The sequence below is a fragment of the Vitis vinifera genome, chromosome 7, assembly GCF_030704535.1.
Source record: "Vitis vinifera cultivar Pinot Noir 40024 chromosome 7, ASM3070453v1".
NCBI classification, from domain to species: Eukaryota; Viridiplantae; Streptophyta; class Magnoliopsida; order Vitales; family Vitaceae; genus Vitis; species Vitis vinifera.
The window spans coordinates 29505835-29521500 of NC_081811.1; the positions used below are offsets into that span (position 1 = coordinate 29505835).

Here is a 15666-nt window from a genome sequence, read left to right on the forward strand (position 1 = left end):
CCCCACCTTCTCTTGATTGCCTTCTATAAACCTACCATAAAACCACCCCTCTTCTTCCCCAAAATTTCCTATAACAAGCCACTTCCATAAGGATTCACTCTTACAAGCATAACACCAATTCCACTTGCTGAAAAAAAGTCTTGTTGAGGATAGAAAGATCTCAAATACCCAATCCACCTTTCGTTTTCCCTTGTAGGTAATCAACCATTTCACAAAGTATGGTTTTTTCTCTAGAACTCCCCCTCTCCACAAAAACTCTTTTTAAATCTTCTCAAGCCTCAAACTCACCATCCTTAGAATGCCGAATAAAGATATAAAAATAAATGAGCAAGCTAGATAAGGTGTTATTGATTAGAGCAAACCTCCCACCTTTAGAGAGATATTGTCTTTTTCACATAGCAAGCTTTTTGTGAACTCTCTTTGACCAATCACAAACTAACAGTGATTTAAAGGAGGCAGAAGTAAGTAGTGGGAAGATGCCCTCCTTACAACCCAACAAACAAACTAACTCCTCCATGTTAGCTACCCACTTGACTGGAAATTAACTCACTCTTCTCCAAGATTTTACATAAAATAATCTTGAAGAAGTCAAGAACCAAACTCTTCTAAGACCCAATCTATGAACGCTTTCCAACTTAATGATATTATTTGTTGATTTCTGTGTGATTATCCCTAATTTGTTGGGATTTTGATTTTATATTCAAACCAGGATTTGTTTCACACTCTCTGTTTTGAGTTTTTTTTTCCTTTTCTTAGGCATGTATCTCCTAGATTGTAGCTAGATTTTTATTTGGCAGATTCAATTCTTAGCATATATAGTTTCGATGTTGTACATGCTCAATAGAGAAATATAGAAAGACACCAAGTTTCTACTTGTATTCTCCGGCGTCTGTTTATTTTTTGGGCAACAGGTGACTTGAACCCCCTGCTGCTATCTCGCCATGAATTGTCTTCTCTAATCTAGTCGCAATTTGTCCTAGGTTCATGAGTCCAACCACAATCCAATCCAGATGCGCGCTTCAATCCTATTACAAATTGATCCAGTCCAGACGAATCTTCCGGAATGACTACCAATAGTCAACAATTAGTCTCTGAAGTCAACTCTAGGTTGGAGACTGTCACTTCCAATGACCACGAAAGATTCGATGGCTCTTTTCTTCCCATCACAGGTCACGAGTTGAATGGGAATAATTATCTCCAATGGTCTCAGTCCGTTCATATGTATATTGATGGCAAGGATAAGGATGGCTACCTCACTAGAGAAATCATTCAACCCAAAAGTGATGATCCTAGATTCCGAACTTGGAAGACAGAGAATAATACGGTCAAATCATGGCTTATCAATCCCATGACCAACGAGATCGATGAAAACTTTCTTCTCTACAAGACCACAAAAGAGATGTGGGATGTTGTTAAAGAAACATATTCCACCAAAGAAAATACAGCAAAACAGGTTGATATCGAGACTGTTCTTCATGATCTCCATCAAGGGGATTTAACCGTCACCAATTACTACAATATTCTTGGTCGCCACTAGCAACAATTGGATGTTTATGAGGAGTATGATTGGAATTGCCCTGAAGACACTGCCAAGAATCAAAAGATTGTGGAGAAAAGACGGCTTTTCAAGTTCTTATTGGGCCCCAACAAGGACCTTGATGAGGTCCGTGGGAGTATCCTTGGTACCAAACCCCTTCCAACAATCCGTGAAGCCTTCGCAGAGGTAAAGAGAGAGGAGAGCCGGAAGAAACTCATGTTAGGCAAGCAAACTGCTGCAGCTACTACTGAGAGCTCTGCTCTTGCAGCCCGGGGTCAGTCCAGCAACAATGGAGGAAATCAATAGCAACTAAAGGGAAGACTTTGGTGTGACCATTGCAATAAACATGGTCATACAAAGGATGCATGTTGGGATATCTATGGTAAACCTGCAAATTGGAAACTGCGGTCAAATGGACATGACAATCGAGCGAACAATGCCACCACCTCTTCCACCTCTCAGCCCAAATCAAACCCGTTGAGCAAAGAGCAGTTAGATCTTTTACAGAAACCACTCCAACAGTCACAGCAACCTAAACCACCTCAGCCCCCTTCCATAATTGGTACTGGTTCTGTTGCACAAAAAGGTAATTTCTTGAGTGCTCTAAATGCTAAAAAAAAAAGGACAAGACCATGGATTGTTGACTCTGGTGCATCTGACCACATGACGGGAGATGTAAATGTTTTTGACACATATGATCCTTGCTCTTCAAATTATTTTGTCAGCATTGCTGATGGATTATTGTCCAAGGTTGTTGGTTTCAGTTCAATGGCTGTTTCAAAGGACTTAACTCTTCACTTTGTCTTACTTGTTCCAAATCTAGATTGCAATTTGTTGTCCATTAGTAAACTGACAAAATACCTTAAGTGTGTTACTAAATTTTTTCCTAATCACTATGAATTTCAGATTATGGATTCGGGGATGATGATTGGCAATGCTAAGATGCATGAGGGGCTCTACCTACTTCGAGCTAATGAGTATCCTAATCCCAATCATTCTCAAGCCAACAATTCTCAAGCTCATTCTGTTCAGCCCTCCATTTCTGTTCTTTCCATTCGTAGTGATAATAAAAATGATGTCATACTGTTGTGGCATTATAGATTAGGCCATCCAAATTTTGTGTATCTTGAGAAAATGTTTCCATCATTACTTAATAAAAATTCCAAGTCTTTTTAGTGTGAAATTTTTCAAATGTCTAAACATGTGTGTAATTCTTATCCTAACCAAATTTACAAGACTTCTAATCCTTTTTCAATGATACACAGTGACATTTGGGTCCCATCTAGGATCAAGAACATTTCTGGATCAAGATGGTTTGTCACCTTTATCGATGATCACACTAGACTCACTTGGATATTTCTCATGATGGATAAATCTGAGGTTAGCCAAATCTTCATAAACTTTCATAAAATGATCCCAAATCAATTTTTTGATAGGAAACAACAAAGAGATATATTGATAGAAAAAAGAAGTACAAGAGAAGCATGACGAATCCTCCCACTAAAGAAAATCTAAACTACAAGAATACAAAAACAAGAATATACAAAGAAAAAAAAGGCAAACTCACTAGGTTAGACCAACCCATTGGAGCTACATACTGCTAGCCAATCAAGTTGTAACACATTAAAGGGAATCCCCTTAAAAACCTTGGAACAAAAAACCCAAAGAGAAGCAAGGAAATAAATAGAATCTCAAAGATTCTCTGAATTCCTTGTTTTATCCTCAAATATCCTCGCATTTCTTTCCCACCACACAACCCAAATTAAAGCAATGCACGCAGTTTGCCACAAAACTATCCCTCTCTTAGATAAACTAAAACCCTTATAATTGATGTACATCATGTTGGAGATGCTCCTTGGGGGAACCCAATCCATCTTGGCTATCTGAAATAATCTATGCCACAACCCCATCGTCAAAGAGCAATGTAGAAAAAGATGATCTGCTGATTCTCCATGCATCATGCACAGCTTACAAATGTCAGGACTAAGAGCCTTGTAGGGTCTTCTCAATTGTATCAAGTCATTAGTATTTACCTTCTTGTGTGCCACTAACCAGACAAAGGACTTGACTTTGAAAGGGACTTGAGAATTCCAAACGAACTTAGTAGGGAAAACTGGAGAAGAACCTGAAAATTGGGACAAGGCTAGAAAGAAAGATTTGACTATAAAAAACCCTGAAAAAGATAAAGACCAAGATCTCGCATCTAAAACCAATGGTGATAAATGCAAACAATCAAGTGACCAAATGATCCAAAATCAATTCCAAGCCCAAATTCAAATCCTCAAGACCGATAATGGAAGAGAATACTTCCATTCTGCCCTAGGTACTTATTTGATGAATAATGGAATTGTACACCAAAGTTCATGTGTTGATACTCCTCAACAAAATGAAGTAACTAAGCGGAAAAATAGACATCTACTTAAGGTTTCCCATTCCATCATGTTCACCTCTAATGTTCCTAAGCACTTCTAGGGTGAGGTTGTTCTTACTACCGCTTATCTCATTAATAGAATGTCATCTCGTACTCTCAACTATCAAAGCCCTTGTCAAGTCCTTCTCCAATCCTAATCTCCTTCATTCCCATCAAAGTGTTTGGTTGCACTGCCTTCGTCCATATTCATTCCCAACATCGCTCCAAACTTGACCCAAAAGTTGTCAAATGTCTCTTCCTTGGGTATTCTCCAAGCCAAAAAGGGTATAAATGTTACTCTCCTACTCAACGGAAAATTTACATATCCATGGATGTAACATTCTTTGAAATTCAACCCTTTTACCCCAAAACTTTTGTTCAAGAGGAGAATGGACTTGGAGAATATCAGTTTTTGAACACAAATACTGATTTTCTTGATACAAGTTATGATTCTTCCTATCCTTCTTCATCTTTCCTTCCACCCGAGACCGAGACATCTTCCAATCTTCAATCAGAACCCATATTCGAGACCACACAGCCTTCACAATCTTCAAGTCCTGACCTTCCACCTGACCAAACTCAACATCCTGCCTCACCAGAAACAGAAAAAAAAAAAAAGGGGGGGGGGGGGGGGGGGGGGGGCTTAGAAGGAGGGGGAAATCCAAGTCCATCTGATGCAAAACCAAGAATCTAAATCGGATTTAAAAGATTATGAAAATTCAACAGGTAACACCACTGCTGAACCTCTTTTGGATGAAGTTTCTAATGATCTAGACTTCCCTATTGCTCTAAGAAAAGGGGTGAGGTCCTGCACTAAACATCCTATTCAGAACTTTGTGTCCTATAATGAGCTGTCTCCATCATATAGGGCATTTGCCATGAAGATAACTGAAGTGAAGGTTCCTACAACTATTCACGAGGCTCTCAGTCAATCAGATTGGAGAAAGGCTATTTTTTATGAGATGAGTGCCTTGGAAAAGACAGGTACATGGGAAATTGTTGATCTACCGAAAGATAAGAATACGGTGGGATGTAAGTGGATCTTTACAATCAAACATAGAGCTGATGAAAGTGTTGAAAGGTTGAAGGCACGACTTGTTGCAAAAGGATTCACTCAAGCTTATGGAGTTGATTACTAGGAGACATTTGCCCCAGTTACAAAACCCAATACTATTAGAGTCTTACTCTCTCTTGCTGCTAATATGGACTAGGCACTAAACCAATTAGATGTGAAAAATGCCTTCCTCAATGGTGACTTGGAGGAGGAAGCTTATATGGAGATTCCCCCTAGCTTCGAAGGAAACAATGACTTTAACAAGGTATGTAAACTCTGGAAAGCATTATACGGCCTTAAACAGTCTCCTCGTGCTTGGTTTGACAAATTCACAAAGGTCATCAAGAAGAATGGTTATACTCAACGTCAATCTGATCACACCTTGCTTGTTAAGTTCTCTATAGGAAGAAAAATAGCTATTCTTATTGTGTATGCCGATGACATAATTCTTACTGGAGATTATGATGAAGAGGAAGTTAGTTTGAAAAATCTCCTTGCCAAGGAATTTGAGATAAAAGATTTGGGTGATCTCAAGTATTTCCTAGGAATGGAAGTGGCTTGGTCTAAGAAAGGGATTTGTATTTCCCAAAGAAAGTGCATCCTTGATCTTCTAGAGGAGACTGGTATGCTTGGGTGTAAACCCTTAGACATCCCTATGGACTCTAATGTCAAGCTTGGCTTAGATCAAGACAGTCCTTCAATTGACAAAGGACAATATCAACAGCTCGTAGGGAAGTTGATATATCTTTCCCACACAAGACCAGATATCGAATTCTCTGTTAGTTTGGTTAGTAAATTTATGAATAATCCTACCAAAGAACACTTAGATGTTGTCTATAGAATCCTTCAGTATCTTAAACGGGCTCCTAGAGAAGGGTTATTTTTCAAAAAGAATCCTAACAGAGAAATTATGATCTACCTTGATGCAGATTGGGTTGGCTCTCCTATAGACTGTAGATCTACATCTGGTTATTGTTCATATGTCTGGAGCAATCTTGTTACATGGCAGAGCAAAAAGCAAACTGTTCTTGCTAGGAGTAGTACTGAAGCCAAATTCAGAGCCTTAGCCAATGGAATTTGTGAGGGCATGTGGATTATGAGACTATTGGAAGAACTCAAGTTTTCTATTGATAGTCCTATGAGAATTTTTTGTGACAATCAAGCTGCAATTCGTATTGCTAAAAAACCTGCTCATCACGAAAAGACTAAGCATGTGGAGATTGACTGTCATTTCACTAAAGAGAAGATTGATTAGGGGATTATCACTCTTGGATACATGCCAACAGCTCTTCAAACAGCTGACATCCTCACCAAAGCTCTTCCTAGGGTCAACTTTGAAGAAATGAAGTCCAAGCTAGGCATGCTAAACATCTATAGCCCATCTTGAGGGGGAGTGTTGATTTCCATGAGAATATTCCTAATTTGTTGGGATTTTGATTTTATATTCAAACTAGGATTTGTTTCCCACTTTCTGTTTTGAGTTTTTTTTTCCTTTTCTTAGGCATGTATCTCCTAGATTGTAGCTAGATTTTTATTTGGTAGATTCGATTCTTAGCATATATAGTTTCGATGTTGTACATGCTCAGTAAAGAAATATAGAAAGATACCAAGTTTTCTGCATTATCCTTAACCCTCTCTCTCTCTCTCTCTCTCTCTCTCTCTCTCTCTCTACAGTTTCTCTCGCTGTATGGGTCTCCCTATTCAGCCACTATCCTCTATCTCTCTCTCTGACCTCTCTCTAGGGTCTTTCACTCTCCCCCTCTAAGGGGCATCACTATCTCTTTTGTGATAGGTTTTTTTATGTTTTTATTTGGGGGTGGGGGGTCCCTCTTGGGGCTTGAACTTAGAATTGCCAACTTTCCCACCCCAACCCTTTGCCACTCAAGCGCAGCCACAGGGATCTCTTTGTAGCTCCTTTGAGCCATCCTTTTTCCCTTTCTTTGAGAGAAGGCTTTTGTGCTGACCCATGTAACCTCTACAAACTATATTTTCATGGCTCAAAGCAATTTCTTCTGTCGTGGTAGTCCAGAAACATTACCTAGTCGAACTAACTGCCGCTGCTGTTGCTTTGACTGGTTGTTTTGCTGGCCTGATATCAGCTGCAGCTTCTGCAAGAACGAATGTTTAGTCTGCTGGTCAACCAACCCATCTGGCTGTTCCATTACTGTTCTTTGATGATGAATAACAGGAGCCTGCAGTGGTTGTTGCTGTTGCCTGACAACTGATTGTGGATGTTGCTGAAGCGCAGATTTTGTTTGCTGTTGAACAGAAGACTGCTGACTCTGTGGAAGACCAGAACATGGGGCTGATTGTGTTACAGAAATATCAATGATGGGAGAAGTCTGTATAACAGATTGCTGAGAAGATAATAGCTGATTAGGCTGTAATAAGGTCTGCTGCTGCTGCTGCTGTTGTTGTTGGGCATGAGGAGTTTGAATGGCTGACTCTGTGATACTTTCCTGCTTGAATTTCTGATTCGGAATCTGATGTTGTAATTGCTGCTCACAACAAAATTGTTGTGGATTCTGAAATTGCCGCCAGGTCACAGGCTGCAAAAAATCTTCTTGTTCCTGCACCTGCCTCCAAGAATTTGCAGTATTATTGGAAGATACCCCTTGTCCCACTGACTCCATTACCAAGCTTGGTAAAATGCCAGACATGCTTTGTAATTTGACATCCTGGCCAACAACATTTGGCTTGGGAATCTTAGTTAAACTGGTCATATGAGGCACTACAGATGATAAACTGATAGAACTCTGTGCTCTATAAGATGCAATATTACTGTGAAGGTTCTGGGACAACGGTTCTTGGTGTGCTAGAGACTGATTAGCCAATGGAGCCAATGGAGCCAAAGGTGACTGCTCTTGCTCAAGGACTTCAGAATGAACACTGTGAGAAGCTATTCAAAATAAACAAGCAAAACAGACAAGAAGTTAGAGGAATGAAAATTCAGGTAAACATTAAAACAATGAACATGCAAATAGAGAAGCAATAACTTAGATCACATTGAGAAATTTTGGATTAAAACAAAATTCAATTATGTCATGAGAAAAAAAAAGTGCGAGGATGAATTATCCTTCAAAGGTAATGATACAGTCAAAACAGAAAAGAAGCAAAGTCAATATACAACCAAAAAGCCCAACTACACATCTACGATCAAGTGTAAATATGAAAAACAGATGACATAATCAATCATGAGTTAATGATGTTCCCATCAGCACATTTCTTAGGAACCTTCTATTTTTCATTTCACTACCTGGATCTGTGGAAATTGCATCAGTATCAACTGAGTTTGAAGGCGAAACATTAGCTGCAGTATTCTGAGGCGCTGTATGTATTGACAGCATCTTCACAGATATCCTTCGAAGATAATCCTTCTGAAGAAAGGTCAACAATTTATATCTACGGAAAAATGCACACATCATGAAGTATTAAACATGCGTGTGTAGTCTTTCTTATAAGCATAAAATAAATGAAAGAAAATATACAAACCAAAAAAACATGAATTAGCAACTACAAAACAGTTCAAAATCTTCGCATTTGCTGTAGAACATGTTCATAAAATGAGAATGAGGATGTTGAGAAGGAAGACCGGAAAAACAAAAAGTAAAAACAATAAATAAATTCATTTGTGAGGTAATGGATATAGTAGCATTTGAAATTGAAATTCAAGAAATAGAGTAGAGACCACTTGGCAAGTGCATCAAATACCAATGGTTGCACTAGTTAGAGCTAATATGGTTCAATAACTCAGGTTTTAGGCATGACAATGAAAAGGAGAATCCTGAGACGGTGAAATAAAATAAGGTAATATAACATACTTTGGCCCTGTGTAGATAGGAATTGGAAGCAAGTTCCTTGATGCAAATGCAATAATTAAGGCTTCCTTGAGTTGAGTGTCAGTTAAAAAAAAGATATATAACCAATTATTAAGGCAAATGACGATTACAGAAATGTGACATTGCCCATGTTATGAATGTACCTGGCTTGTAGCAGCGTTATAAATCTTTTCCTCAAACCGCACAGCAATATTCTTAACCTCAGATAACGCCTGTTGCTTAGATGATGGAAAATTCTTTACTAATGTACTCATTCTGCACATGAAAATCTTCAAGTTTTGAGTACGCCACTGGTTGTACTGGCATAGTGAATTAAAAGCAATAGGGTTTTTCTTCTATATTTAAAGAGGTACATAATAACTAAAGGATCTATAAATCTTCAATAGTTCAAAAACCAAGTAATTAAATTGCACAAATAAATACTTATGTGAGACCTTAATTGAAAAATAAAACAGAAATTACCAATATTTAATATAAAGTTTACAAATAAAGTAAAGATTAAAAAATAAAAATATCAGTAGCAAGGGCCAGTAATGAGTTATTATGCACACATGGTATTCTGTCTTTTGGTTGTTCAATGCCAGAAGGTGGGGTAGGAGTTCTCTCTCATAGACACCTTTTCTCAAATTGATGGAGTTGGCCTATGACCTTAGTTGTATTGGGTTATTTGAAAATCACAAAGTTAAGGGAAGAAATACTTACATCCTATTAACAATCCTTTCTCGAGCATCTGGGAGGAGTTGAGTTCTCCAATTGTTGGCATCCATGTTACCTTGAGTAGATCAAAAAAATAAGATGTAACAATTTTCCCAAAGAATTAATAGATGACATACAAATAAAACTTTTGCAAGAAGTATAAGCAATGAAATTTAGGGACTCACCAACAGGAGTACAATGATTACATAAGGGGAAAATGAACCATGAAAGAGCTCCAGGCTTCTAATGAGCAAACAAACAAATGTACAGAAATGGAACTCTTCATTGTGATTATTAGAGCATTCAGCATCCAAACACCTAACAGTACTCAACTTTCCAACAACCTAATAATTTTCAATTCAACTAGAGCTTTTGAATACAAACACATTTCTTGGACAACTACTCAAATTTTTTGAAATATGATAAACAGCTTTCTGATGATGCTAGAAACAAAATTCTCAAGCTCAAGGTTTCAATTTTTTCACAGTAGTACCCTTGTTGACTGCGGCTCTAATAATGACTAAATATTCTTCATTCAAACCCATATGGTGCTTAGCATTTGCTGCTGCAAAGTCAGTATCTGACTAGTAAACTCTAAATATATCAACTTTCCGAAAAGCTTCTAAAAGCTCTCAAGGTCACTAAATAACTTAACATGCTCAAGCTTTAAATCTAATTTCAATCAGCTTGAATATCCAGTACTTCAAATGTGAATATGGCAGTCTCCTCCAAGCAATTAGCAACAGTTTCATTGACAATAAATGAATACTAACAGAAGATTTAGACAATACCATATCTCTACTACTTATAAAAACCCGTAGTGCCTGTCCACTTGCTTTACCCAAAATACCAAATCATCTAAATTATTTCCAGCCCTATCTTCTCCTCCAATAATTAGCCATTTTTCACATTCTCCATGCTTTTATATCCTGCAATTTTTATAACCTACAACTTCTTCTATCCTTCTCCCATCTTCTAATTTTTTATCAAAAACAATAATGTAATAGAACAGAAAAAAACAAGTACATGAGAAGCATGAGAAATCCTCCTTGGATTTACAAAAGCTGATCAAAAAATGGAAGATTAAACCTTCTCTAACATTCTAATAAGACCCATACATCCATATAGAACCATCTAAGAATATTCAATATAAAAACCTTTCATCCCTCCATGAGGATTAACACATCTCCTTCGAATACAAATCAAAAAAAAATCTCTTCTCCTCACTATCCAAAACCTTATGACATGCACACCAAATGCCAGTCAGATTGAATAACATTGAGAAGAATGCCCTTAAGCGCCATGGTACAAGAGACCCAAAAAGACGAATAGAAACAAATTAGAAACTATAGTGTCTCTAAAGTCCTCTACTTGTCCTCGAAAATCATAACATTTCTTTTCCTCCACACAATCCATATCAGCGTGAGACAAGCGATTTGCTACAATGCTTGCCTTTGATGGTGTTCCTCAAACCCTTGTATGAGATAATCATTCATATCACATATGCTCGTAGAAGGAACCCAATCCAAACTGGCAATCTGAATATAGGTTGTGCCAAAGGCCCAAAGGCCCAAAGTCAAAGAGCAATGTAAAAAAAGATGGTCAATTGTTTCTCCACTCCTAATGCACAAAATGCAACAATCAAAGTTAAGGGCTTTGTAAGGTCTTTTTAACTGTAGTATGTCATTAGTGTTTACCCTCTTGTGTGCCACTAGCGAAGGAAAGGCTTTGACCTTAGATGAGACTTTAGATTTCCATAGAACTTTAACTACATAGGAAGGAACTGTGTCTATAGGATTGGACAAGTCAAAGAAAAAAGACTATCAAAAATAATCTAAGGAAGATAATGACCAAGCTCTTACATCTGGAATGGAAGGTGACAAGTACACACAGGTGAGAGGGGACATGAGTCCTTCAAGGCCCTCTATCTCCAAGTCATCAAGGTTAAGACGAAAACTAATTTTCCAAAACAAAGGGGAAGAAAAGTCAAGGATAGCTGAGATAGGAAGATTTCTAATTGTGACAACTCTAAAAGGGCTTGGACCACTTCTTGTAACAATGATGCTCAAATTTTAAAATCCAACCCAGAATTCTTCCTTAACTAACCATTACATCTTCTCCAAACTCTTTCCTCCTCATCTTTTTAATCCCCTAAAAAATACTCTTTCTTCAATTCGAGTGCCATTTTTTCTTCTTCAAATTTTTGTTTATAGACTCCCAAAACCGTATTCTCCCACTTAACTTTTGTAACCCCACATTTATTATCATCCCTGCCTCTTCCATAAAAGAAGTCGCAACTCACTTATTCCTCAAATCTTTGTAACCTCCAAAAAGTATTCTTTCTTAAATTTTTTTCTTTTATTTTTCATTTTCCTTTTGTTTAAAATTTTGTTATGATCATTGCATGGTCGGGATTTAAAGACTTTTAACTTGGACATAACTTTTTCTTTTGAGTTTAAGGATCATATTTTGATTGTTTTTGGCTTTTTTTTTATCAGAAACAAAATATATTGATAATAATAAAGGTATAAGAGAAGGATGAGAGGTCCTTCCCTCAAAATACAGATCCTGATCAAAGTAAGACTAGACACCCCTCTATATAAAAACTATACACAAAGACATCCCCCAACTATCTTAAACTTTTGTATCACAAACCAAAACCCAACTGAGTTAAATAACATTCAATGGAACTCCTTAATAGAACAAGAGGCCCAAAGAGAGAAGTAGAAGTGAAGTAAATCCTACAACATCCCTTCCAATCCCCACTGTTCCTCAAAAGTCCTAACATTTCTCTCTTACCACATAATCCACAATAAAGTGAGCCAAGCAATTTGCCAAAGACTTTTGCCTCTGATTGAATTTCTCAATCCTTTAAAAGAAATAATCATCATATCTCCAATATTCCTAGGTGGAATCCAATCCATCCTCACTAGACCAAAGAGCTTGTGCCATAGCCCCAAAGTTAATGGGCAATGTAGAAAAAGATGGTCAATCAATTCTCCATTTCCTTTGCATAAAATGCACCAATGAGGAGTAAGAGATTGGTAGGGTCTTCTTAACTGTAGCATGTCATTGGTGTTTAACTTCCTATATACTACTAACCAAGCAAAGGCCTTGACCTTTGAAGGGGCTTTTGATTTACACAATAAATTGGCCGAAAGGAACAGGATAGGATTTGAGAAATTGGACAAGGCCAAGAAAAAATATGTTAGTATGAATAAATCTGAAGATGATAAAGACCAAGCTTTTAAATCTACAGCAAAAGAAGAAAAGTGCACTGAATTAAGGAAAGACACGAGTCTTTCAAGAAGTCCAATTTCTATATCAGTGAGATTGCGACAAAAGTTAAAATTCCAAGAGAGCGGATAAGAATTACCAAGGATAACTGAGACGGGGTGATTTTTCACTAAGATAACTCTATAGAGACCTAGGAATTGTGAATACAAAGTTTTTGGCATGTTATGACCACTTTGATTTTGATTATAAAATCAATGCCAACAACAAACAAAATATGATCCTCAAGTGTTGCTATTCAAAAAAAAAAAGTTAAAAATAAAAAATTGATTTTGATTAAAGTAATTGTAGATAAAGAGTCTTAATACCTTTCTCAAATTCAATTACAAAGTCAATCTCATTTGTTCGTCTCTTCTCTTACAAGGTGCAATCTCAAATCTTATTGTTATTTTTGGCTAAATTGAAGATTTTTTTGTTTGGAATTTGATCATTTCATTTCAAATTGAGGTTTATTTTTAAAATAGTTAGTATGGTGTGAGGAAGGGAATCTCTAGTTTCTTCCAACAACATTTTTTTAGTTGAGGATTTGTCATCTTAGGACTAAGACTATGGTTTTCAATCAGATTTATGGCAACTCAGGGAAGATATGGAGAAGGTTTTAGTAAAGATGAGGTTTTGGCTGCAATTTCTGATTTGGGTAAGAATAAAATAAACCCTTGGATCCAAATGGTGTCAAATGGTTTTTTAGCATCACAGTTGGGATTTTGTTCACAGTGAAGCAATGAGTTTCATGCAGGATTTTTGCTCAATTAAATCTCCTAGAATGACTTTGAATGCTACATAATTTGTGCTAACTTCTAAAAAGATGATGTGGAGGATATGCAAAAACTTTAGGCCCATTAATTTGGGGGTGGGGGTGTGAATTCACATAAGCTTCTGGAGAAAATCTGGCAAAGAGACTTAAAAAAGTCATTAGAAAAGGTGGTCCAAAAGTTTCATGTGCTTTCATAGAGGGGAGATGGATTATGGATACAAAATTTTATAGCCACTAAAGCCATAGAATCTAGATCAAAAGCTCAAGCCCTTGTACACAAGATGGATATTTAGAAAGTGCACCACCATGAAATTCAGAGTTTTTTTGCTTTCAGCAAGCAGTAGGGGTTTGGGGCATAAATTGGTTGGTAGGATTAGATTTTTTATCTTTGTAGTTAGCTTTCTGACATTGGTTAATGGGAATCCCAATATTTGTATTTAGGGCTCAAAAGCTTTGAGATATTTTTTTATTTTTTTTTATAAGCAAATGATATATAAGAGCGGCCAATAGCCTCAAGGCATACAGGAAGTATACAAAGCTACCAACCCTCAAAACAAAAAACAAAACGAACCAAACCCTAATTGGAGGCTAACCACTCCAAGAAACCTATTAGGGAATTCGACTCCATTTCAATGTACACTTTAGCCCAACCCCAAATAATGTAAATAAGTGACGTTTTTAATTTCTGATAAGCCAACACCCCCCCTTTAAAAGCTAGCCTGTTTCTCTCCTTCCATATAGTCCAAAAAATGAATAACGGGATGGCCTTCCACACTTCTTTTCTTTTCCTCCCCACAAAAGAGCCTTTCCAACTACTAAGGACCTCATTTACAGAATTTGGAAAGACCCACTGTACACCACACAACGCAAGAATGATGTTCCATAACCCTTTTGCCACTGTACAATGAATTAATATATGGTTGATCGTTTCCTCTTCACACCCACACAAAAAACACCGATTAGGTAAATGTCACCCTCTTCTTTGCAGCCTATCCAAAGTGAGGACTTTCCCCCAAGTAGCTTCCCAAGCAAAAAAGGCAATTTTGGTTGGGACTTTGCCCACCCAAACATTGCTATGAGGGAAATCCAGCCCTTGAGAATTTGCCAACACATTATACGCATACTTGACTTTAAACAGCCCGTCCTCACCCTTCTTCCAGCAAACCGAATAGTCTTCCACAGTAACACTATAATCCCTCAACACAGCTAGAATATTGCCCACCAAGCCCACCTCCCAATCATTCAAGTCCCTTAACAACCCTAAGATCCACCCTCCTTGACCCGTATTCTGATCCCAGCATTCCTCCACTGTGACATTCCTATGGGCAGCCATGGAGAAAAGGTTCGGAAAGCCTTGGGACAGCACATTGTTCCCACACCAAAGGTCAGTCCAAAACCTTATTCTGTTACCTTTTCCCACCTTAAACCCCATATTTTCCCAGCACCAAGTGGATTCCTTCAAGATCTCCTTCCATACTCCAACACCGAACGCCCCATTTGCCTTCCTTGTCCTCCACCCAAACTCCTCTTTCCCATACTTAGCCTCAAGCACTTTTTTCCAAAACTCCTCCTTAGCACACGCGAATCTCCAAATCCATTTGCCTAGGAGAGCTTTGTTCAAAAGAGTAATTTTCCGTAGCCCCAATCCTCCCTTCTCTTTATCCGCGCACACCGCCTCCCATTTAACCAAATGACTCTTACTCCCCCCATTGGCTCCGCCCCACAAGAAGTCTCTTTGAAGCTTTTCGATCCTTCTTGCCACTGATTTAGGCATACGGAAAACCGACATTTGATACACGGGGATGCTGGACAGCGTACTCTTTATAAGAGTGAGTCTACCACCTTTGGATAGGTATTGACGTTTCCAAAGGGCGAGCCTTCTCCTCATTCTCTCCTCCACCCCATCCCAAACGGAAGCAGCCCTATTTGGAGCCCCAAGGGGCAGTCCCAAATAAACAGTAGGGAGCTGCCCTACCCTGCACCCAATTTCAGCCGCCATATCCAACACCCCATCCACCTCCCCTACCGGAATTACCATGCTTTTGTCCAAGTTAATCTTCAGCCCAGAGGCGGCTTCAAACC

The 15666-nt window shown here is 38.0% G+C and overlaps 1 protein-coding gene across 3 annotated transcripts in view; it reads right to left on the reverse strand.

The window, feature by feature from the left end:
- The window catches only part of LOC100266285 (mediator of RNA polymerase II transcription subunit 15a), a 51820-nt gene that overhangs the window by 21568 nt on the left and 14586 nt on the right, over window positions 1–15666 (reverse strand). For 2 of the 3 annotated variants that reach the window (XM_010654630.3, XM_002274105.4), the window contains exons 2-5: window positions 9543–9612; window positions 8984–9095; window positions 8258–8378; window positions 7040–7900 (exon numbers count right to left, since the gene is read on the reverse strand). In XM_010654630.3, the coding sequence (XP_010652932.1) occupies window positions 7040–7900; window positions 8258–8378; window positions 8984–9095; window positions 9543–9607 (1159 nt within the window). In that variant the 5' untranslated portion in view covers window positions 9608–9612. Of the gene's footprint in view, window positions 1–7039; window positions 7901–8257; window positions 8404–8983; window positions 9096–9542; window positions 9613–15666 lie in introns of those variants that run through there. The other variant, XM_019221141.2, reaches the window with a different exon arrangement.